This window comes from Pseudorca crassidens, chromosome 4, assembly GCF_039906515.1.
Source record: "Pseudorca crassidens isolate mPseCra1 chromosome 4, mPseCra1.hap1, whole genome shotgun sequence".
Classification (NCBI taxonomy): Eukaryota; Metazoa; Chordata; class Mammalia; order Artiodactyla; family Delphinidae; genus Pseudorca; species Pseudorca crassidens.
In genome coordinates, this window is record NC_090299.1 from 89,875 (window position 1) to 114,754 (window position 24,880).

A 24,880-nucleotide genomic window follows, 5' to 3' on the forward strand; every position below is an offset into this window, starting at 1 on the left:
GGGGGCTGCTTTGTTTGGTGTTTTGGTTTTGGTTTTGGTCTTTTCAAACTCCCATGAGTCCTAGTACCTGAAATAAGCCCGTAGGTTTTAAATGACCATATCACTTTTCCTTGAAGAGTGAACACCAGGGAAATCAGGGAGGCTATTCATATGCACTCTTTTTCCCTTTAAAGGTGGATGATAATGTTACAAGACATTTGGATAAAGTATTAAAAAGGCGGGATTGGGATGTGTTAATCCTCCACTACCTTGGGCTGGACCACATCGGCCACATTTCTGGGCCCAACAGCCCGCTGATCGGGCGCAAGCTCAGTGAGATGGACAGCGTCCTGATGAAGATCCACACCTCGCTGCTCTCAGAGGTGGGCCTAGAATGTCAAGGTGCCAGTGTTTCCTAGAAGAAATGTAGCTTCTACAGTGAACTGGGGTGACCTTGTGTGAGCTTCATACCTACCATCACTCAAGCAGCCTTCGCCTACAGAGCACGTGCCGTGTGCCGGGCACCGTACCCAGCAGCCCTGCGGAATAGCGGCTCTTAATATCTCTACCTGTTCATCCAGCTCATGTTTCCTGGAGGCCTTCTCTGTCGCTGTTGTCTGGGCATTTGTGGAGCTTAATCTCTAGCCAGGAGGGAAGAACAGGAAGCATAATCAATGAGCACATAAGTATTCTAGACAGTGATCGGTGCCGTAGCAGAACGTAGGGCAGGAGGAGGGCACAACATCTGAGAGAAAGGCTGTAATTTTAAACTGCGTGGTCAGAGCAGTCGTCCTTAAGGACGTGGGAGACGTGAGCCGAGACTTGAAGGGCAGGGGTGCCGCCGCGCCATCTGTGAAGGTGTATTCCAGGTGCAAAAGCAGCAAGGGCAAGTCAGAGCCTGTCAGGTACATGCAGGGGCAGCAAAAGCCACTGGCCAGAGCCCCAGGGGCCAGGGGCAGCTCTGTTTGACAGATAAGGAGACTAGGGCATGAAGAGCAATGTGCCCAGGCGCCCACAGCTTGGAAACGGCAAAGACAGAAACCAAACCCTGATTCTCTGCCCCGAGAGGCCTAACACAACCCTCCTGTGCTCCGTGACCTCCATGTGATTCCGTTTGTTTTATTTATGACATTACTCGACGTTGACCCTGCGATCTGACTATAAGCTCATAGGTTAAAAAGAAAAGAAAAGAAAAATTTAGGAAGAGCTACTATTTACAAAGTAAAGCTGAAATCTGAGAACACATGATCTTCTCCCCAGGCTGGGTTCAGCTGAAATGTATTTCCTTTACCTTCTAGGAGAGAGAGACTCTGTTACCCAATCTGCTGGTTCTTTGTGGTGATCATGGCATGTCTGAAGCTGGAGGTCACGGAGCCTCTTCTGTAGAGGAAGTAAACACCGCTATGATCTTAATCAGCTCTGCATTTGAAAGGAAACCTGGTGAGAATTTGGGAATGTTTAACACTTTAAAACTGTACTTTATTTCTTTGCTTTCTGTAGTTTGATTTTAATTTTAAAAACCATTTAACCATTTTTGGAAGCTGTGTAAGTTTGGAAAAAAACCCTGAACGATGTGAGAATGAAAAATAATGGGACAAGGGCCAGTCAGGATTTGGAGTTTACGTTTCTTGCCGATTCTTAAAATACAAATGTTCTTTTTGGGAATTGTGTGCTATGAATGTCACCGCCTCGATATCTGGAACTGTTAGTAAAAAGTGCCAGTGGCTTAGAGACATCTGAAGTGCATGTATGAATTGAGAGAAACATAAAAATTTTAAGTTAAGAAGCAGTATCCGTTATCTGAGACTATATGTTGAACAGCAACGTCAGCGAGAACCACAGGAGCAGGACTGAGTAGGACTGAGGGCCCACGTTCAGCGCTCAGACACAGCGCAGCTCTCCAGCCCAGACACGCCGGTGCCCTCGACCAGCACAGACGTGTGCACAGCCTCTGCCCCCTCACGTCGTCACACGCAGGCAGCCAGCTCACCAGCTGTTTCCACACTGGACGCTCTGGCTTCTCTCGGGTGACCCTTCAGCACCGCTCGGCAGTGCTGACCCCTAGTCCTGGGACCTCCACGTTTCTGGTCTCCCTCTCCCTCTCCCTCTGCTGTCCAGTCTTCTTTGCTGGCTTAGCCTCCTTGCCCTGGCCTTTGTTCTGGACTGCCTTTGTTTCATTCTGCGTTCACTCCTGAGATGATCTCATCCACTCCCATGGTTTTAAATGCCATGAATAGGCTCACACGTGTCAGATTTGTCCCTCCAGCTGTCTCCCCTTTTCCAACCTCCAGACTGTCTACTCCACTGCCTGCTGATGCCTCCGCCTGGATCTTCCACAGGCAGAGCAAACATGACTTCACCTGCAATCTGCCCTCCCTGTTTCCCCGTCAACAGATGGCGCCATTCACGCGGCTCTTCAAGTTGGAAACGTGGGCGTCCACCTCGATCTGCCCTCCCTGCTCCTCGCATGAGCCCAACCGCCTGGCTCCCAGCGCCCACACGTGCCACCTTTCAGTAGCTGAACCTCGGATACAGTAAAACTCCCGCGTGAGACTTCTCGCCTCCCTCACGGCTTTGTCTTGAGCCACATCCTTCACTACTCGCTGAATCCTGACCTCTCCCGCAGGTCCTCCAAGTGATAACTCTTCCTCACGCGCCCGACCCCGTGCTCCTCAGCCCCTCAGCCTGCTCATACGCTCGTCCTTGGTCTCAGCCAAAAATCCAAACCACCTTCCTTCCGGTCGTCTCACAGTGCTCGTGTATTCTGCCGTCGTCCTTCGCGTGGTTTGTAATCACAGCCTGAATCGTGTGGTTGCGTCCATCTCTCTCCTTGCTGTGCGCCACACTTGGGCAGAGCAGAATCTGTTTTATTCATCACTGTATGCCTTGGGTCTCAACATTGCCTGGCATTTGGTGGACGCTGAAAATATTTATGGAGTGAATGAGTCTTCCACTTGAGTAGGGATTGGTTGGGGAAGAAGCTCCACCTGTTTCCTTTTGTCTTTTTACAGCACTGCCTCTTGGGTGTCTGACCTCCTAAGGTATAAGTTTTTGGCTCTTGTAACCTGAGCCTTTCCTGGGTGCCCAGCTGGAGCCTGCCTTCCAGTGAGTGCACGCAGTGCCCATCAGAGCACTGGCCTCCATACACCCAGCTTTCCCGCTCTGCACGCCCAAAGCAGGGTCCCGTGGGGCTCCTCTACCTCAGTGAGAGCCCCAGGCCAGAAACACATGCATCTGTCCACCCATGCAGCAGAGGGGTACTGAGCGCCCACGGTAGGCTAGGCGCTGTGCTGGCACTACAGACAGGGAGCTTATAGTCTGGGGGGAGAAGAGACAACTAAGCTGACATGCTTTTATTACAGGAATGTTAGGGTTATTTTTAACTAAAGTGCTGATGTTTCATTGCTCAGATGGGTATTTAAGGATCTCCTCCCTGGGAGGCCTGACACATCTTCAGATAGGAAGGGCCAGGGCAGCTGTGCATAGGAACTGCCTGCATGGGCTGCTCACGCGGCTGACCTCAGTGCCAACAGTGAGTCTGATCTCTTTCTTATTTTGTTTACTTGTTTGTTTGCTTTAAGGGTAGTTATATTGTCTTGTCATCACGCTTATTTTTTGAGCCTTTTAGTTCATTCAGAGTTGGTTAGCCATCGTCATTGTCAATTTTGGGACATATCACCTCTTTAGTGGTCACCACCACTTCCCCCAACCCAGTAACACACCCACCCCAGCCACCGGCAATCACTCATCTACCTGTCTCTACAGAGTTGCCTCTTCTGGGCATTCCATGTAATAAATGTAGTGTCTAAATGGTCTTTTAATAAATGGACCATGTAGTAAATGGTCTGTGTGACCAACTTCTTTCACTAGGGTAATGTTTTCAAGGTTCATCCACATTGTAGCAGGTGTCAGGACCTCATTCCTTTCTGTTGCTGAATAATATTCCATTGTACAGATGCACCACATTTGTCCATCCATCCGTCCATCAGGTGATGGATATTTGGGTTGTTGCTACTTTTTGGCTATTATGAATGATGCTGTAGATAACATTTATGAACAAGTTTCTGTGTGGACATGTATTTTCTTATGGTGTCATTTCCTTTCTCTAGTACAGCTTCGCTTCTCTTCACCTGTGCTGTTGTTGTCAGATACATTCCATTTCTATATGTTGTAGGCTGACAACATATATATATACACACACACACACACACGTATGTTTTATATATACATATATATGGTTCTATATAATTGCTTTGAAATTTAAGAGAAAAAATGTATTTATGCTGTCTTTTATAACTGTATTACAATTTCTGGTACTCTTTGCTTTTTTTTTTTTTTTTAAACTGGATCCAGATTACCATCTGGAGTCACTAGCTTTCAGCCTGAAGAGCTTCCTTCAGGGTTTCTCGTAAGGCAGGTTTGCTAGCGATGAACTGTCGTTTTTGCTTTTTTAGTCTGTGGATATCTTCATTTCACCTTGACTTTTTGAAAGGTCATTTTGCTGGATGTAGGATTCTTGGTTGACTGGTCTTTTTCTTTCAGCTCTTTGTATGTGCTGTCCTACTGCCTTCTGGCCTCTGTGGTTTCTGATGAGAAATCAATCATTAATCTAATTAGGTTCCCTTCTTTCCCTCCTTGTCTTTCAACATTTTTATTATGTCCGTTAGTTTGTGTTTGTCCAACTTGGAGTTCATCGAGCTTCTTAGATGTGTCAATTTGATGTTTCCCATCAAATTTGGAAGATTTTTTGTCTGTTTCTCAGGTTGCATAATTTTTATCAGTCTGTCTTTAAATTTGCTGATTCTTCTGCCAGTTGAAAATCTCCTGTTGAGCCTTTACAGTGAATATTTCATTTTAGTTACTATATTTCTCAACTTCAGAGTTTCCCTCTGGTTCTTCTTTATAATTCCTGCCCCTCTGTTGATAATCTCTATTGGATGGCACACTGCCATCACACCTTCCTTTACTTCTTTACGCATAGTTTCCTTTAGTCCTTTGAACACATTTACGATGACTGCTTGGAAGACTTTGTCTGTTAACTCTGACATCTGGGCCCTTCCCAGGAAGAGTCTGTTGCCTGCTTTTTCTTCTCTTTGAATTATACTTTCCTGTTTCTTGGCATAATTGCTTGGAGTTTTTGATGAAAACTGAACATTAAATACTATATTGCAGTAACTCTAGCTACTGCTCCCCTCCCCTCCAAGGGCCTGTCGTCATTGTTTGCGTGTTCGTTTGTTGAGTACCTTGGCTGGACTGCTCCAGGGAAGCTTTGACCCCCACTTGTAAAGTCTGCTGTCGTTCCCGTGAGGGCGCCGCGCCCTGGGAGCCAGCGGAGCTCTGTGACGGTCACTTTCTGTGGCGGCTCTAAGTTGTTGCCTCTCTTGCTGCCACACCCACCCAGCTGTTGGCTCCCCTCATTGCAGGATGATTGCTGTCTCGTTTTCGACAATTTATAATCAATGTGCTCTGCGGTCTGGTCTCATCCTATTTGGGCCACTTTGCAGAAGTCATTTCGAGGCCAGTCTTTGAGTCTCTTCTGATGCCAGGGGAGCCCTTCTTAGCTGTCTTTTCTCCCTGATCCTCTCTGGTAAACTTCCAGCTGGCCTGTGGTTTAACCTGTTGCTCTCATGAAGCTGCCAGCTTCCTCTTAGTTGCTTACCTCCAAAACCTTCATAGTTTTCAAGAGCATCCTTAGGCTTGAATTCCCCACATTCTTTTTAAAGTAATGTCAGTTCTTGTTGATACGTCTCTAAGTCTCTTTTAATTTATATGTCTCCCTCCCCATCCTCTTTTATTATGATTATCTGTTGAAGAACCTAGTCGGTTGTCCTGTGGAGTTTCTCTCTGCATTGTCTGCTAACATGTCCTTTGCTCATCCGGTAAATCCCACCTGACCTGGAGTCATGAGCAGATTCAGATCCTGTTGGTTCGGTTGGTTTGGACCAGACTCTTGCTAGCAGCAGGCACAGAGTGTCCGACTTGTCTGCTGTGTGGTGATGTCAGTAGCCACTGATGACCACCTAGGGCCACTAATTCACTAGAGGTTACAAATAGTGATGTTTTAATTCTGTAAGTCCTTTTTTTTTTTTTCACTAATTAGCCAAAATAATTCAGTAAAGAGAATCTTCCCCCATCTACTTTTTGATTACCCAGCATTACCATTTATATAAGAGAGAGGAGATCACTGATGGCTTATTCTTCCCAATTAATTCCCAGTTTCAAATCAGTGAATTAGTTCACTATGAGTTCACTAGCGTGCTTCAACTATGACCAATTAGTTTTTATTTTTATTTTTGGGACATTTTGAACTCATGGATTTAAGCTTGTTTCAATTCACTATAGATACTATTTAATATTATCTAATATTCCATTTGTCCCATCTTTGGGAACTGGGAACATCTTCAGATGACCTCCTGAGTCCTTCTGACCTTACAGTCCCAGAGGCCTTAGTATCTCTGAGGGCTCTGTTGCTGTCTATTCCGAGCAGGTGTCCCAGCCGCTTGTGCACAAGCCCTTCCCTGGACCTGAAATCAGCTGCTTCTCCAAGATGCCCTGGTTCCTTTCAGTGGAAAGGGGTCTTTGAGGACCACCGTCTCACAACTAGCAGTGCTCATGCATACTGGCTTACTCATTTCTGTACAAAGTGAGGAAATCTCTTTAAAATAAAATTGATCTTGAGTTCGTATTGATAACTTGCCCTTCACTTCACTGCTGTAAAATTACCTCCTGAGATCTTTCACCTGTGCTGTCTTCCTCCCGAGCTTAGAATCCCGGTTGTCAGTACCCTCGGATCTGACGGAGTATCGTGTGAGGCCCTCAGTGGTCTCAGCACAAGACCATCACTAATATCAGAGCAAAAGCAATTTAAGGTGGGGTTTTTGTTTTGGGTTTTGTTTTGTTTCAGATCAAAGCACCTAATGTAAGAAAATTCTAGGAGGAAACAAATAATAATGTTGGGTGGAAATGTTCTTCTGAGTGAACCCGGAAGCCATCAGTAAATGGTTGGTCAAGAAAAGGTTAATACATCTCATCAAATTAAAAAGAAAAATTGTATACAACCAGAAATTGCCACAATCAAAGTAAAAGCTTTATAAACTCACACTAGAGTGTCTAAGAGACTTGCACCGGCACTGCCTGTCCCGGGTAGACTCTCCTGGTGACCCCCCAGCCCCCAAGACCTGCACTGTAGCTTCTGAGGTCTGTGGGCCAGATGCTCTCTTTACAGATGACAAAATTCTGAGTTTCTTATCCAAAGCCTCCCACTGGATGGTGGCACAGCAGGAGCCTGAGCCCAGTGTCCTGACGTCACACGCGTTCTCCTGGCAGGAATTCGGAGGCTGGCCAGCCACTGCTGGCCTTGGACTTGTTGGTAGGCGGTGTCTCGCTTGTCAGAGTTGGTTATGGAACTTGGCCCGGCTGGACCCAGCCTTGTTCTGCTCTCCCCAGTAGAGGCACCTGCTGCTGCTCAGGATGCGTGGAGAAGTCTGCATCAGCTTCCCTGTGGGGCTGCGTGGACTGCTCTGACTGCAGCGGGGCAGGGCCACCAGAAATCCACCCTCACCCTCGTTCAGCAGGGTGACCGTTGACCTCACCAAAGTGAACATCCCTCGGCATCCACCCCACGCTGTGAAACGCGCGGTGTTGAGTTTCCTGCGTTAGTGCCTCTCCCGCGTATTGTGTGCTGCTTTTTAGGGAAGCACCAGGCTCCGCAAAAAATGAGGATTCAGTGTTTTTACTGACGTGAAAAACAACGATGTGGTTTCCGTCTGAATCTACACAGGACGGTTTGAAGAGATGGGTGGTTTGACTTACTTTACTTGTAGAAGGTCAAATTGAGGAGTGACCACCATCACATGTGTCCTAGGGCCTGTCACTCAAGCTGTCTTCTTTTTTCTAGGTGACGTCAGACGTCCAAAGTATATTCAACAGACTGATTTGGCTGCAACACTATCAATAGGGCTTGGTCTGCCGATTCCAAAGAGCAGCGTCGGCAATCTTATATTCCCAGTTGTAGACGGAAAGCCGATGAGGGAACAACTGAGATTTTTACATTTAAATACAGTACAGCTTAGCAAGTTGTTGCAGGAGAATGTTCCATCATATAAAAAAGGTAAGCCGCTTAGCAGCTGCTAACATCTCTTATGCTGTGTGTGTGTTTCCATCGCGCCTGATGTCCCCGTGGTGTGCACTACAGCAGTCTTTGACTGTGTGTTCCTTTTCATTAGAACCCTGACTATCACCATTAGCAACACCCACAGATGCAACCATGTAAGTCAAAATCTTTCATAAATTTACTCATTCAGCAAGTGCTGAATTTTTTTCACTAAGTTCCTGTTTGGCCAGGGGCTGTTGGAAGGACTAGAGACACAGCAGGAGGAGAGCTCTGCCCTCGTGGAGCTTATCATCCAGAGCGGGGGAGAGAGGAAAGCAACGACAGATGTCAGATAGTGATGGGCACCTTAGGAAGAGGCTCAACCAGGGAAGGATGCAGGTGGGCGAGGGCCACTGGGGCAGGTTGGCCTGGGAGGGAGCCTTGTGGCAGACGCAGAGTCTTGTGGTGGGGATGTGCCTGCACAGTCAAGGAGTGACCGGGGGCCCGAGTGGCTGGAACTGGCAGAAGGCAGAAGGAGATGAGGGCTGAGGGCTGAGGGCCTTTTGGACATTGAAGGGGTTCTCACTTCCATTCTGAGTAAGTGGGGAGCTCCTGCAGGGTGTTGTGCAGAGCTGAAACCTTCCACTTGCATTTTCAGAGGCTCTCTCAGGTGCCCGTGTGGAGGGCTGTGTTGTGCTGCAGCAGAGCCAGGAGGCTGGTGCGCTACTTCAGTGCAGGGGGAGGGAGCGAGGGCCCAGGCAGTGGGATCCGGGGCAAATGGTTGGTTCTGGATCTGCTTTGAAGGTAGGATTGGCTGATGCACTGGATGTGAGGCGAAGCAATCCAGTGACATAAGGAACAACTTGGGGTTTGCAGCTGAACGGTGAAAGGATGCAGTGAGCGTCACTGAGGTGGGGAAGGCTGTGGGAGGAGCGGGCTTGCAAGGCAGGGTGCTTGTGTGTATGCTGGGGGGCTGGGGCGGGGTCAGTGTCCACGAAGCCAATAAAGAAAGAATTTCAAGAAGGAGAGAGTGAGCATGTGTGTTGAATGGGGTTTGAGGTAAAATAAAATGAGGAATTGAGGGGACTTCCCTGGCGGTCCAGGGGTTAAAACTCCACACCTCCACTGCAAGGGGCGCAGGTTCAATCCCTGGTCCGGGAGCTAAGATCCCGCAAGCCACGCGGCCAAAAATAAAATGAGGAACTGAGAACCGTCCGCTCGTACGGCAGGTGAGGTCTCAGCAACTTTGCTGACAGAGCGGTTCACGTGGAGACAGCCTGGCTGGCGTGGGTGCAGGTGAGGACCAGGGACAGGGCAACGGTCTGGCATCTGAGGTGGATGGGGCCCGAGCGGGGTGTGTCCTTAGTTTTAAGGACTGCGAGAAACTAGAGGTGTTTATATCTCTTTTTTTTTTTGAGGGTGTTTATATCTTGGTAGGACAGCTCCCCAGGACCATACTTTCAATCAGTTTACTCTGACCCATCCAGGGACGTCAAGGCTAATGTTTGACGCTGGGGCTGGGGCTCGCTGGGAAATGCAGAGGAGGTCACCTCCCAGTTTGAGGCAACATTTGATGGGATGTTGGCAGGTCTGCCTACTTGAAGTGGTGGGGTACTGCCCAGTGGAGTGAACGCCTGTGAGTTTGTGGGGAGATGTAAACTGACCGTGAGTTGGTTGTGGAAGACACACCCTGCCATCGGGGAGTGGTTGGGAACCAGATGTCCTGAGTGGCAGGAGGGCATGGGGAGCACAAGCTCTTAGATCGTGAGACAGCCCGGCCAGCAGCTCTGTCAAAGGTGAGGCCCGACCACTGTGCACATTTCAGTGCAGACCAGAGGCAAATAGCGTATGAGTTTGGTAGCTTTTGCAAATCCGTTGTTGTTGGTAGTGTGTGTCCTTTCTCCTATACCAACAACTAATAAAAATGAAACCCAGAAAACGGTGGGGTCGTTTGCTTATTTCAGGGATAGCAGGGTAGGGAGGATTGAGCACTGCAGTGGCTGTGGCCGTAATGAGCCTGTGAAACGAACAGAGGCCAGTCCCCGGAACGAGAAAGCACCCCCAGGGCTTCACACCCCCATCCAGGATGTCAAGGCCTGCCATGATATCCACCCCAGTCTGATGCAACTCGCTCGTCTGACCACTTTTTGGTCGTAGTGGGGGCTGTTATCACCTTTGGACCTTTGCGTGTGCTCTTCCTACTGATTGGATGCTGTTGTACCTGTTCCACAGGTTAGTTCCTGGGCATCCTTTACATTTTAGCTTCACTGTCAGACCTCCCTTGTCCCCCACACTCAACCCCATTCTTAAGTCAGTTCCCTTTCCGTTACCAAGGGTCTCTCACCGTTCCGTCTATAGTATATTTTCCCTCCGTAGTATTTTTCACTATTTGTAGTTTCATGCATGTGTGACAACCCTGCTGGATCACAGACCCACATTGTCAGGACCTATTCTGACGCATCTAGCATGTAGTCAGTGTTCAGCCCATTTTTCTTTGGACGCATGCACAGGTGCGCCCGTGTCTCTGGGACTCTAGGCGGTGGGGTGCAGACACAGGTGCCTCCGTGTCTTTGACTTTGGGGTGTAGCAAGTACGGGTACCAGCTTGGATCCAGACTTAGACCCCAGCTCTCACCTGCCTGCCCATGAGCGGGTGTCTGAGTTGCCTCCTCTCTGAAATGGGTGTCTAACCTTTCCAGTCCCATAGGTCACTGGGAGAGGACCTGAGTGAGGGCTTAGGGTCATGCCTGCCACCAGCAGTTGGTACAGGTCAGCTGGCTCCAGCAGCAGTGGTGGGGCTGCAGGCATCGGGGCCCATGCTCAGGGGTTGTGCCGTGAGGATGCCGGGCTGTGATCAGGGAAGGCAGGGTGGGGGCACTGCTGGTGGGCTGGGCCAAGGCCCCTGAAAGGCATGGCCCAGACCACCTTGGAACAGCTCTGCTTGAAGTTGAAAGAGCATGTTACGTACCAGGGAGTCTCGGGAGAGAAGTTCTTGCTCAGCCGACCAGCCGAGTTACAGTTGAGTCTGGTCCAGCCCTGAAAGGAAGGAAGGCAAGACCCCTGGCCTTGGGCGCCATGCCACTGTCGTCCCCAGTGGGGAGCCGGCTGCAGCCGGGGCTGGGCTCCATCCACGAGCCATCACGCAGCCCTGGCTTTATGTCGGCCGTGGACCATTCAGCCGGTGTGGTGCATGGGAGACATAGCTCAGCGTTGTGGTAGGAGGGCGGGGAGACTGCCACCCCTTCCCAAAGAAGACTGGTGAAGAAGGGAAGCAGGTGAAAGAGGGCCGCTGGCAGTGAGAGGCAGGAGGGGCCGGCCTGCCTCGGGAAGGGGCACGCGGTGGAGCGGGTGTCAGGCCCCTGCCTGCCCCGTCCTCACCCAGAGCGTGAGGGTCGGAAGGATTTTGTAGAACTGAGGGCTCTCCTGCAGTGCATTCCTGGGACGTTTTATACTGCACCTTGAGGAAGAAGAGTGGAGAGAGAGAAGGGGGAGGAGGCGGCAAGCGGGAGGCGGAGAAGGCGGGGCTGAGCAGCAGGCAGACGCTGCTGTCCGTGGTGTGCACCGAGGGCTGGCGGGCAGGAGGGACGGCAGAGGACAGGCTGGCTTCATCCGCTGTTGGGGTTTTACCGGAGGTGTTGGCAGCCACCCCCACCCCCGGAGTTCATCTTGGTTAGGTGTCAGGCTCTGCCATGTGCCGTGAATAACTGAGCACTCTGAGATTACAGTTACACATGTGCGTGCATGTCGGTGATATGTGTGTGTTGCCTTTTCTTCTCGGCAGAGCCTGGGTTTGAGCAGTTTAAAGTGTCCGAAAGGTTGCACGGGAACTGGGTCAGACTGTACTTGGAGGAGAATAGCTCAGAAGTCCTTTCCAACCTGGGAAGCAAGGTTCGCAGGCAGTACTTGGACGCGCTGAGGGCCCTGAGCCTGTCCCTGAGCAGACAAGCAGCCCAGTATGACGTCTACTCCATGGCGGTGGGGACCGTCCTGGTCCTGGAGGTATGGCTGCCTGTGCAGTGTCGCGGCTCCGCTGTTAAACTGGGCACCTAGCTTGGCCGGGATTGGGTAGTTTAAAGGACGTAGAAAGTTTCTAGAAAAGCGAAGGGAGAGCCCCCTGCGTGGTGGAGTCGCGGACGCCACCGCTGCTTCTTGTTGCAGGTCCTCGCGCTGCTTCTGCTCAGCGGCCCCCGGGCACTGAGCGGCAAGGCCGAGCTGGACGTCCCTCTGCCGTCGCCCGCGTTCTCTCTGCTCTGTTACCTGCTGCCCCTGGGCCTCGTAGCGCTCCACGTCACCGTGTGCACCTCCACAGGCGGAACGTGCTACCTGTGCAGCCTCCCGTGGCTGACGGCAGGCGGAGTGATGGTGCTGATTTCCACACTGCTCTGCGCAGTCCTGTCTGCTCTCACCGGGATGTTTGCCGGCGGAAAGCGTCTGAGTAAGGTAAGGCCGGCTTTCCAGACAGGCTGTTCTTGTTCCTCCAGCTGATGAGACACGGGTTAAGCCCCTGGTGCGTACCAGGCATGATGTTGATGGGAGCCGAGGAAAGGGCCCACCCTTCATGGGAGCCGACAGGACGTGCTCACAGTGGCTGGTCTCCCGGGTCCCTGGGCATCCCGACTTGACACGCTCAGACCTGTGCTATGAGGTCTCATGCCTTCCTTCTCAGTTAGAAAGACAGGGTCCCTGGCGCTGTAACCAGGGGACTGTCCAGAGCGGCTGGCACAGAGGGACGGGCAGCTGGCTGACGGGGGGCCAAGAGGAGACAGACCCCGCCCTCATCCTGCCTCATAAAATGCAGTTTCCTCTTCTAGACTGACGTTCTCCTTTAGAATTCTTGCAGCCTTTGGCCTCTGACACCTTCATTCATCAGCTGCTTGTGGTGGCAGGGTGGTGAGAGAGAGGTGGGCAGTCCCAGTTGGTCCACAGTGCCCAGAGCCCGAGGGACCCAGTGCAGTGACTCATCACAGGGCCACAGACGCGCCCCCCAACCTGTGTGGTGTCGTTTACCACACATATGTGTCCCCGCTGGAGCATGGGCTTCCCTAGAGCAGTCTGATTCTCCAGGGCCTGAGCAGGCTCACAGTATCAAGCTCTGTCATGTACTAGCTGCACGCAGTTAGTAGAACAAATATCGAGGAGTACTGAATGACGGCCATGGAGTCCTCATTTTACTTTAAATGCTTTACGTTAGTGTATTTACGGGCTAGTACTGTGATGCCAACTGCTGTAATGGAAACTCTCTGGATTTCTGGAAAGTTCTTGGAGAACTTAGGTGTCTGGTTCGGTGGAATACACCCTTGGGGCTCTTTGGTTTCCAGTAGCAGGCAGTGGCTCAGAGGGCAAGGACAGGCTGCAAGGAGGGTCCGGCCTGGGACTGGTGGGCAATGCTGCAGGCTCTGGCACTGCCGAGACTGCTTGGGTCCAGACAGCTTCAGTCTCCTTGTCACTCAGCTTAGGACTTGCAGTCCGGGGAGGACCGCCCTGCTGTTTCCACGTCCTCCTGGCGGTGCTCGGGGGGACGGGGAGTAGTGGGTGCCGGGCGTGAGGGGCAGCAGGTGTCTGTCACGGCAGGTTAGGTTCTGTGAGCGAAAGCTGTAAGCTCGGGCAGCAAGAAGATGATGTGCTGTTCAGATTTTTCCCATATAAAATACATTTTCCTTTTTACAGAATCCACCTCAGTGCAACTCAAGGTGGTCGGAGTTAGATCTTCTCATCTTGCTGGGGACCGTGGGCCACACGTTGAGTCTGGGCGCAAGCAGCTTCATCGAAGAGGAGCCCCAGACGTGGTACTTCCTCGTCAACACGCTGTGTCTAGCTCTGTGCCACGAAATCTACAGAAACTGCTTTCTGGGAGACGACTGTGCGCCTCAGAGTTGCCCGCACGCGGGAGAGGACTTTGACGGGGTCGCAGCGGCCCCACAGGGCAAGAGCCCTGGCCCTGACGTGTGGGAGCTCGACAGAGCGTCCAGGCACCCCTCTCCCCTGGGAGCGCTCAGAGGCCCTGAAAGGTGGATGGTGCTGGCGAGCCCGTGGCTGATTCTGACCTGCTGCCGGCTGCTTCGGTCACTGAACCAGACGGGTGTGCAGTGGGCCCACCGGCCTGACCTGGGGCACTGGCTCACCAGGTGAGGGCAAAAGCCGTGGCCTCGGGCCAGACCCTCCGTAGGCCTGTTTTTCATATTCAGGATAGAAATGGCATTTGAGATCTGAAGAAATAGAAAACTAACCCATGATTTGACATTGAGAGGTGAATTTATTTGAGGCTAGCTTGATAGTTTGGTTTTTTATCGCTGAATCCCTGTAAGTGTTCATGTTTGAGAACCTGTGAATTTTAAAATGATCACTGCAGCAGGATGTAGTTTGTCACTCGCTGCCCTGCCCCGCTGGTGCGAGGCTGGGGTGACAGGCTGGCAGGGCCTGTGCCCAGGAGCCCTTGGGAGAGTGGCTTTGCCTTCTGGGCTTCCGCCCTTCTCTCCCCGCCCCCAGGAAGGGCAGCTGCGTTGGTTGGAGCCTGTAGGTGAGCCTTCAGCCTCCTCTGAGGCCTCTCACGAGTGGCTGGGAAATGTAGTAGAAAGTATAGCAGATACAGAAGATTGAAGTACAGAGAAGAAACTAGGACAGAAGAGACCAGCATTTGGTCGTATCATAAGTTTTACTCTCTGTCAGTGAAGGCTTAGAAAACTAAAGTATGGGAGCAGTGAAATGAAAAAGTGTTTCCAAGAGTGACAAGGGTCACTGTCGGATCGCTGGGAAGAGCTTCTGTAAGAATTGTCAGCAGGAAGCAGGGCTCAGGAAGGTCGTAGACACGTTCCTAAAGGAGGAAGTGGCAAAGGAGAGAACAGGAAGTGCTCACTCCTGCTCGTGATTCGGGAACTTCAGTTAGATAAGAATGTGCGGTTTTATATGCGATGAGGGAGGGGACAAAAACCCAGGCTTGGCGAGCACCGGGGAGCCCTGGGGCCACACACTGGCACAGTCCTTTTGGAAGATACCTGGAATTGTACATCAAAGGCCGTAAGCTTGTTTATTCCTCTGGCCAAATAACCCTCATGATAAATTTCTACCAAGTGTTAGCAGTACTAGCAAACCTTCGGCAACCATAGTAATCACAGGCAGCGTTTCTCAGGTTCCTGCTGTGTGCCCACTCATTTCATTTTCACAGCAACCCTGAGGAGAGGGCGCTGGCCTGTCTGCGCTTGGGGTGTGAAAGCAGAGGGGAGCTGAGGCAGCACCAGGCGGAGCCAGAGCACGTGAGGATGAGAGCGTGCTGGGGCAGCACGACGACCTCACTTCTTATTTTCCTGGGAAGCTGCAGCACTGCGGGAAGATCTGCTGATTTCCACCCACAGATGCACTAACATGGTGTGTAGGGATGCTGCCACCACCCCTGGCCCACTCTCCAGGGTGCAGCTGTGCCCACTCCTGGGTCTAGACCCTCCTCCAGCACACTGAACCCCCACCCCTTTCCATCAAGGGCGCTCCCCTCCTGCAGCACGATTCTCCCTGTCAGTTTGTAAAGAGGCTGCAGTTTCGGTGATTCCTCCTCCAGGGCAGAGCCTTTGAGAGATGCCCAATCACTGTCTCTATGCTCCATTTTCCATTTGTGACAATTAACAATCCAGGATCTGCATGGAACATGCAGCTAACAGAGCAACAACAGAGGCCCCAGCGTGGCCCCCATCACCGTCTGCCATTCCCGGGACCCGTGCCCTGACACTGGCCTCCTTTCCTCTGCATCTTCCCAAGTTCGTCTTTCCGCGTGGCGTATACATGCCTCGGGTTAACGGCTCGTGAACACGTGGGCTTTGTGAGTGTGAGCTGCAGTGACTAGCATGGGAAAGAGCCCTGCTTTCCCAGGGCTCAGCTCGCCGAGGTGGCAGGGAGCGGTGGGCAAGGGCCGGGCAGAGAGAGGGCCTGTGACAGCCACGTGCCCAGCCTCTTCACCAGGTCTCCCCGCCTGGGAGGGGGCAGACGCTTCTGCGTGAGTCTGTGTGCACTGACGAGTGAATGCAAGAGGACAGTGCCAGGATGTGTGCGTCTCCCGTGAGCGGGCGCACGCGGGTAAATGTGCAGTTTGCACACAACCTCTTCACCTGTGGTCGGGGAAAATGAGGCTGCCCCAGAAAGGGGGCACCAGGGCAGCCAGCGGGCAGTGTTGGATATATCGCTGCCCTGGCCAGTGCAGAGCTGATGGTAGCTACCAATTGTGAATGAGCAATGAGAGATTGGGTTAACGGCCCTTTATTTGTTCCACTTTAAGAACCTCTGTTTGAATTTAAAAAACAAAAAATTTCTTTTTTGCTTTTCAGGAAAATGAGCTCTTTTTCCTACAGTTCTGAGAAAGCCACTTGGTGTAGATCCGTAATATCGCTAGTTATCCTTGGTAGTAATTTTTGGCATTTTACATTTCATTTCAGCTCTGATCATAAGGCTGAACTGTCTGTTCTGGCCGCAGTTTCCCTCATCATGATTTTTGTGTTGGTTCAGAAGAGGTGCTCCCTGGCATCAAAAGTGGCCATGGCGTTTGGCCTGCTGGGCATCTATTGCTACAGGGTGGCCATTGGAAATCTGCTGTTCCCATGGCAGCAAAACAACAAAGACATTTCAAAGTAAGTGTACTGGCAGACACAAGCACTTGTTTTTAGATCTGTTCTAATGTTTTATGTACTAAAAAATGCCATGCAATCTTGAGAACATTGGAGTTTGGTCTTTGTGAATTGTGATTTTGTCAACGGTTACTGACAATGCCTCAGTGAACCAATTCTGTTAGCCTCTTTTTTTGAAAGGAGAGAGACGAATAACCTGGAAGTAAGGTCACTAAGATTTATTTATTTTTTTTAGTAAGGAGTTCTTTAAAAATAAAGAATTTAAAGGATTCAGTTTTGCTCCATCAAGAAGTAACTAGTAATGAGGATAATAACGAGTGGATGCTGCCTAGGAGTTGGGGGGTGAAGCATGCCAGAAAACCAAACTTTCCCATAACTTACGTGAGTTCCTGGAGCGGGGGCTCATGGTGATTGAATCGTCAGGACCACTTTTTGCATGTCAAAGTGGCAGCTTTTTTGTTTTTAATGGTGATGTGGGCTGGGGTGGGCAGAGCCTGTTCTGGAGGGCTGTTTGTAAAACGTGTTAAGAACCTTGACTTTGTCCAACCCTCTGACTTGGGTGTCCTTTTCTAGAATTTATCTCAAAATACAACCAGAGGTGAGGCGAGAGACTGGGATATGGGCATGCTCTCTGAAGCATTACTTTACAGTTGCACAGAGTAAAAAACAAGGTAGTTGGCCAACAGTAGTGGGTAAGCCTCGGAGTTATGGTTTCAGGTCTTACATTTAAGTCTTTAATCCATTTTGAATTTATTTTTGTGCATGATGTAAGAGAGTTGTCCAGTTTGATTCTTTTAAACGTAGCTGTGTAGTTTTCCCAACACCATTTATTGAAGAGGCTGTCTTTCCCCCATTGTATATTGTTGCCTCTTTTGTTGTAGATTAATTGCCCATATAAGTGTAGGTTCATCTGGGCTCTCTCTTCTGTTCCATTGATCTATGTGTGTGTGTGTTTGTGCATTACCATACTGTTTTGATTACTGTAGCTGTGTAATATGGTTTAAAGTTAGGGCACGTGATACCTCCATCTTTGTTCTTCTTTCTCAAGATTGTTTTGGCTATTTGGGGTCTTTTGTGTTTCCCTACAAATTTTAGAATTCTTTGTTCTAGTTCTGTGAAAAACACCATTGGTATTTTGATAGGGATTACATTGAATCTGTAGATTGCTTTGCATAGTATGGTCATTTTAACAGTATTAATTCTTCCAATCCAAGAACACGGGATATCTTTCCATCAGTTTGTGTTGTCTTCAGTTTCTTTCATCAGTGTCTTATAGTTTTCCAAATACAGGTCTTTTACCTCCTTAGTTAGATTTATTTCTAGGTATTTTATTCTTTTGATGCAGTTGTCAGTGGGATTGTTTTCTTAATTTCTCTTTATGATAGTTTGTTGTTAGTTATAGAAATGCAACAGATTTCTGTTTATTAATTTTGTACCCTGCAACTTTACTGAATTCATTGATGAGCTCTAGTAGTTTTTTGGTATTGTCTTTAGGATTTTCTATGTATAGTATCATGGCATCTGCAAACAGTGACAGTTTTATTTCTTCCTTTCCAATTTGGATGTCTTTTATTTCTTTCTCTTATCTGATTGCTGTGGCTAGGACTTCCAATACTATTTGGAATAAAAGTGGCGAGAGTGGGCATCCTTGTCTTGTTCTTGATCTAGATCTTTTCACCACGGAGTATGATGTTAGCTGTGGTCTTATCGTATGTGGCCTTTATTATGTTGAGGTATGTTCCCTCTATACCCACTTTCTAGAGAGTTGTTTTTTCTTTTTATCGTAAATGGTGTTGAATTTTGTGAACTGCTTTTTCTGCATCTATTGAGATGACCATATGGTCTTCATTCTTCAGTTTGTTAATGTTGTGAATCACTCTGATTGATTTGTGGCTATTGAACCGTCTTTGCATCCTTGGGATAAATCCTGCTTCAGCATGGTGTGTGATCCATTTAATGTTTTGCTGAATTCGGTTTGCTAATATTTTGTTGAGGATTTGTTACCTGTGTTCATCAGTGATATTGGCCTATAATTTTTCTGTGTGCAATATCTTTGTCTGGTTTTGGTATCAGGGTGATGCTGGCCTCATAGTATGAGTTTGGAAGCATTCCTTCCTCTGTAGTTTTTTGGAATAGTTTGAGAAGGATAGGTATTAACTCTTCTCTGGATGTTTGGTATTGCTTTCCTAATCAGAGAAAGAAAAGCAAGTGTTATCCTCTCTAAAAAGGTGTCAAGGTGAATTCTGAGGGCTATGGCCCGGTTGTTTGGGTGGCTGAGGGGCACAAGGGCCACACCTGGAAACAAGACCTTTCAACTGGTGTGGGACGTCAAGGTGATGCCAAGGGCCTGGCTGAGGTGACGGCAGAGTGGCAGGCCTTCACCTGAGGCAGGGAGGTCAGGTGGGGAGGGCATGGTGGGGAGACATCTTAAAGACTGTTCACTTCAAAGTCTGAGACTCTGGGCAGATGTCAAGGCTGGATGTCACATGTGAGGGCGTCCAATCCAGGGGTGTTTGTTTAAATCTCAAAGTGCAACACATGAATAAATTCCTCTTTCCTCTCAGATACACCTGATTTCACTTCAAGACTTCGATGACTTCCTTACCTTTCATGGATAGAACAGCATGTACCTTGTTGGTGCCCAAAATATAGGCCAGTGCACCCTTTCATTAACCTGCACTGCTTGGTTCACATCCGTCCCGTAGAATGTTTCCATTCTCCACCCCGATCTGTCCTGATTCTAGACCCCTCTTGGTTCCAGATCTGCCCCAGTTCTAAAGCTGCCCTAATTCTAGGTCTGCCTGAAAGCTGCTTCTCTCCTTTCAATCCCCGCAGGTGCTGCTGTCCATCAGTATTCTAGAATCCTCTACATTTAACTCTTGACTTTCATCTCCACTCTGAAGCCCAGACCTGGCTGGAGCAGAAAGCCAATTTTCAGTGGTTCTGGATGTGCAGGCACAGCTGTCTGGTGAGGGCAAGAGGTGGATCCATTAAAGGCATCCAGTGGCGCTCTCCCTCCTGTTCACAGTCAGTCCTCCTTGATACAGAACCCAGCCCCTTTCTTCTTTGAAACTTCTCTGATTCCTTGGACCTTTGCTCATTTCCCCCTCTTTGACCCTGTGGGTCCGTCATCAGCACTCAGCTTAGCACACACCTTGGCGTGGTTGCATCTGACCCCAGCTCCTCCACCAGGGTGAGCCCCATGGCGGGCCTCATATCAGCCTCTCGTGTCTCCATGTTGCCAGTAGATAGTGCTCCACTCTTTAAACTAAACTGATCATCCTAAAAAAAAAAAACCATTTTTTAAAAACGCAGAAACTGGGCTTCCCCGGTGGCGCAGTGGTTGAGAATCCAGCTGCCAGTGCAGGGGACACGGGTTTGATCCCCGGTCCGGGAAGATCCCACATGCCGCCGAGCAACTGAGCCCGTGTGCCACAACTACCGAGCCTGTGCTCTAGAGCCCGCGAGCCACAACTACTGAGCCCACGTGCCACAACTACTGAAGCCCGCACGCCTAGAGCCCATGCTCTGCAACAAGAGAAGCCACCACAGTGAGAAGCCCATGCATGGCAACGAAGAGTAGCCCCCGATCACTGCGACTAGAGGGAGCCCCGCATGCAGCAACAAAGACCCAACGCAGCCAAAAATAAATAATAAATAAGATAAATAAGTTTATTTTTAAAAAATGTATAAACCTTTTCCTAAGAAAATCTGATATAGGAAAATTCAGTTTTCAACACAGATACATTCTTTTTTTTTTAATTTATTTACTTTATTTAATTTCGGCTGCATTGGGTCTTCATTGCTGTGTGCAGCTTTCTCTAGTTGAGGCGAGCGGGGGCTACTCTTTGTTGCAGTGCGCGGGCTTCTCATTGCAGTGGCTTCTCTTGTTGTGGAGCACGGGCTCTAGGCGTGCGGGCTTCAGTAGTTGTGGCACTCGGGCTCCAGAGCACAGGCTCAGTAGTTGCGGCACATGGGCTTAGTGACTCTGCTGCATGTGGGATCTTCCCGGACCAGGGCTTGCTTGAACCCGTGTCCCCTGCATTAGCAGGCGGATTCTTAACCACTGCGCCACCAAGGATGTCCCCAGATACATTCTTAAGGTGAACATTTCATTTAAAATTTGATTTACTTAGCGTCACTTTAAATAATCAGCTTTTCTAGTACTGTATAAAATGTTTGATTTATGAAATTGATCTAAAATATGTTTTAGGAATGTATAGTGCCATAAATTGTATCCTTTACAGATGATGACTGTGCTAAAGTACTTAATCCACAGTAGTATTTAACATTTACCGTGTGCCAAACGCTTTACGTGCGTTCTCTTGTTTAATTGTCAGGACAGCCTTGTGAGGTGTAGGTACCATTTCTCTTCATTTTATGAATAAGAAGCTGAGCATCAGAAGTTGTAATTAACTTGCCCCAACAGCAGAGCTCGTCTGTGGCAGTGCCCAGACTAACCTGGCGCCACCTTCCTCCAGACCCGCAGTCTGGACCGCACCACTGTATGTGTGTGTCTGTACACACATGCAAGCACGTACTTAAATCTGCTTGGTTGTGAACATGCTCGGTTGTGTCTTAGCATTTATGAACTTACGGAATTTCCTGACAGAGCTGGACCTTATCCTACTGCAGTGTTTTTTCAAACTAACTATGCAAAGTAGGTGGACAGTTCTTTCGGCTACAAGTAATGGCTCTGGTCCTACACCTAGGTGATCCTTGGGCCACAGGAGCAAGTTTTCCTGTAAGCCGGCTCCATCAGAGAAGTGAGCACAGAGCGGACAGGCCTGCCGGCCTCTGGGCGGGGCGTCCTGGGAGGCTGATGTGCAGAGGCAGACGCCCTCACTTCCACAGAGCTCCCCCGGCGGGTGGGTCCTGAAGCTTGTACTGTCAGCTCAGTAGACACGTGGTTTTCATGGGATAACGTGTGCTTGAATTTTTCTAGCTGGTGCTAATGAATCTGACTTCTTTTGCTTTCTTTAGGGGCATCACCGAAGCTCGTTTTGTTTATGTCTTTGTCCTTGGCATTCTGTTCACGGGCACCAAAGGCTTGCTTAAATCTCAGATCACTGCTGATGACTTCACAGTCAAGACCGTGGGCCTCTGGGAAATATACAGCGGGTTAGTTCTGCTGGCGGCGCTGCTCCTCAGACCTCACAATCTTCCCGTCTTAGCCCTGAGCCTCGTCATCCAGACCATCATGACTCAGTTCGTCTGGCGACCCCTGAGGCACGACGCAGCTGAGGTCACCGTGATGCATTACTGGTTCGGTCAAGCGTTCTTCTATTTTCAGGTAGGTTTTCATCATTATCGTGGGTAGAAGACTATTAACTTTTTATGTCGTTTATCTTTTAGTTTTTCTTTGAGAAAATTTTACCATAAGCTAGGAAGTTATACTGTATGTTTAGTGAAAGAACTGTCAGTATGGCGTGGTGAATCACGCTTAAATTGCACGTATAGCGTAAAGTGAGTTCAGTTATTTAAGACAGACGTCCTTGGTGGGGTGTATAGTAGCTGCGCTGGATCTGCTCTCAGCGGGCGGTTAGGGCAGCGCATCATGTTCCCGTGGCTTTATCAGATGTGGATGATGACTATTCTCACCTGCTCCCTTGGCTGTCAGCACTAGGCATTTCTGGGGCTCCCCACTTGGTTATTAATCTCTTGGGCCCCGTGCTTGTCACGTCCTCTCCCGTGTTGAAGGGCCCATAAAGGCAAGTCCAGCCGCCTCCAGGGTAGACCTCAGTGTGCAGCTGTGTACTTGGGAAGCACCTGGACAGGTGAACAGAGCATCCAGCTCCCGGCCTTGGAGGGACCGAGTTCCACCCCAGCCTTCCCGCATCGCTGCCCTGGGTCAGGTGGCCCCGCCCTCGACCTGTACCGCACACATCTCCCCTGAGGGTGGAGCGCAATCGCCGGAGTCCCCATCTCGCTCCGCGCTGTCCGGCCAAGGAACTTTGCAAACCGACTGAACGTCTGAGTGTGTTTTCTCGTCTGTACAGTGAGGATCTGCATTGCCTCCCTCCTCTGTCCAGACCCTGGAGCTTGCCTGGTGCCCCGTGTCCCGGCAGCTTGGCCTGGGGCCTCTTCCTCGTCTCCTGGTTTCTGGCTGCTTCCAGCCTCACCACAGTTGCATGGCTTTTCCTTTTGTTCCCTGAAGCCCAGAAGTGGGCAGGGGTAAAGTACTAGAAATCTGTAAGTCCTGGAGGGATGTGACCTGACCCTCCCCCTGTCTGTGCCTCCCCAATCCTCCAGCCCCACTTTGCTTCCATCTCCCTTTCACTCCAGCTGTAGCCTCGCCCCAAGGACCCCCACTTTCAGTGCCTACCGTTGTCACCAGGACCCCGCAGCGACGCCACAGCTGGGGTCCTTGCGGACCCAGGGCGTGGACCGCACCACCCTGGCGTCTGAGCCGCCCGTCGCGGGAAGGCGCCCTCTCTGACAGCCGAGCACTGGCCCGCGGGTTCTGTTCCTGTGTGTGCCTCATGCTGTGTTACCACCGAGGACACAGCTGTTCATACCTCTCAGAAGGTCACAGGCGTCATGGATGTGGGGAAGTGCAGAGCTTGCATTTCCAGAATTGCGGAGTACCAGCCGGGAGTGGGAAGACAGCGAAGGGACCAGCGTGAACGTGGGCCCCAAGGGAGGAGGGAGGAGAGCGGCCGAGTGCCTCTTCCGGTCGCACCTGCGTCAGAGCTGTCCTGCCGGCCGGTTGGCGTAGCTCATGTGTGGCCTCGGAAGGACTGTAGGTTTCACTGCACATTTCAAGAAATGTCCAGATGGCCCATGTCAGTCTGTTTCCTCTCTTCATCTGGACGTCACTTGCAGGCCTGTTCCTGGGGGTTGCCTCCCGTCTGGAGGTCAGTTAATGATGGTCACTCTGTCTCTGAGCACAAGTGGCTTGGTGGGGAATGGGAACGCTGTCACATCGGAAGATCGCCTCGTCCCTCTGCCTTCTCCAGGCTCCCCAGGGCCCAGCTGAACCGTGGGCCTGTCTGAAGAACACAGGACACCCCTGCCCGGGGGCGCACAGCCCCACAGCTCTGCGTGGGACGCCTCCCGGCAGCGCCCACACAGTCTGCAAGCTGCAGGTGTGTCCTGGGGGCACAGCAGACCCTGCTGGCCTGATCAGGCAGGTGCCCACAGTCTCCCTCTGAACCCAGACGGAGAAGGCGGCTACTGCTCAGGCAGCCTGGCTCCGCGCTGAGGCCTCAGTGTCAGGAAGACTGAGCACAGGTGGCGCCCGAGCGGGGAGGCAGACTCTGGCGTTCGGTGTGCTCCTCTGGGGGGCATGTGGCCTCGTCCCTCGGGGGTGAGCACGAAGCTTCCGTGACGGCATGTGTTGCTGGCGCGTCTCAGGCGCTGCCCGTGGGCAGCCAGAGTGCATGAGTCCAGCGACCACGGGCGTCCCTGCAGTGGCGCCGTCAGACGTGCTAGAGGTCCTCGGGGGCAGCGCAGGTCGGCCCTTGCACGGCGGGCCCCACAGCAGGCCAGACGAGCAGCAGTTGTGCGGCCTTGGGAGCAGAGCGCCCCTGGGGCCATGCTCATCTCCCCTCCCACAGCCCTTCCCTCGGGCGTCTCCCTTTTCTCACTGTCGGGTTTCCTGGCAGGAGAATCACAGGCTCTCCGCTCCTTCTTCCGGCCTTCAGCTCACCAGCTCCTCGTGGTATGGGGTCAGGAGCGTGGTGCCCAGCTGGCATCCACAGCTCTCCGCGGGCCCCTGGGTCTCTCCCTGCCTCGGTTCCTCACCTGCACGGTGTCAGGACTGTTGAGGATCTAGAGAGTTAACGCAAGGAAAGCCCCAGAGCATGCAGGCCGCGCCTTAGGTCGACCCTCTCTGACGGCTGAATCGGCTTCAGCGGGACCTCCAGCGACCTGCCTGGTGTGGGACCCGCTTTTCCATCTTCGGCCCACCTCCCCTCAGCATGGCGTTTGGGACTCTTGTTCTCCCTCCCCTGCTCCTCTCGCAGCTCTAGGGTCTCCTCCTTCTCCAGGGAGGGAGTCGTGCAGTTGGGGGAAAGCCCAGGCGGACGTGGGCAGAGCAGGGGGTCAAGGGGAAGCTGCACGAGGGAGGTTATTGTCGAGGGAAGAGCGCGACTCTGAGATGTGTGGGGTCTGCACCACGACCCAGTGACTGCCTGGAGTGCCACACGGCTGAGGGAGAAGGCGGTGGGCTTCACCCAGCCGGACTTGTGTCCCAGGCCGTC

The 24,880-nt window shown here is 50.9% G+C and overlaps 1 protein-coding gene across 7 annotated transcripts in view; it reads left to right on the forward strand.

Annotated features, from left to right (window-relative positions):
- PIGG (phosphatidylinositol glycan anchor biosynthesis class G (EMM blood group)) overlaps positions 1–24,880 on the forward strand; it is a 40,617-nt gene that overhangs the window by 10,107 nt on the left and 5,630 nt on the right. The window contains exons 4-11 of one of the 7 annotated variants that reach the window (XM_067734763.1): positions 174–362; positions 1,278–1,419; positions 7,877–8,089; positions 11,852–12,069; positions 12,229–12,510; positions 13,738–14,195; positions 16,488–16,679; positions 21,660–21,969. In XM_067734763.1, coding sequence (XP_067590864.1) covers positions 174–362; positions 1,278–1,419; positions 7,877–8,089; positions 11,852–12,069; positions 12,229–12,510; positions 13,738–14,195; positions 16,488–16,679; positions 21,660–21,969 — 2,004 coding nt within the window. Of the gene's footprint in view, positions 1–173; positions 363–1,277; positions 1,420–2,498; positions 6,849–7,876; positions 8,090–8,204; positions 8,468–11,847; positions 12,070–12,228; positions 12,511–13,737; positions 14,196–16,487; positions 16,680–19,511; positions 19,645–21,659; positions 21,970–24,880 lie in introns of those variants that run through there. The other 6 variants (XM_067734762.1, XM_067734764.1, XM_067734765.1 and 3 more) reach the window with 6 other exon arrangements.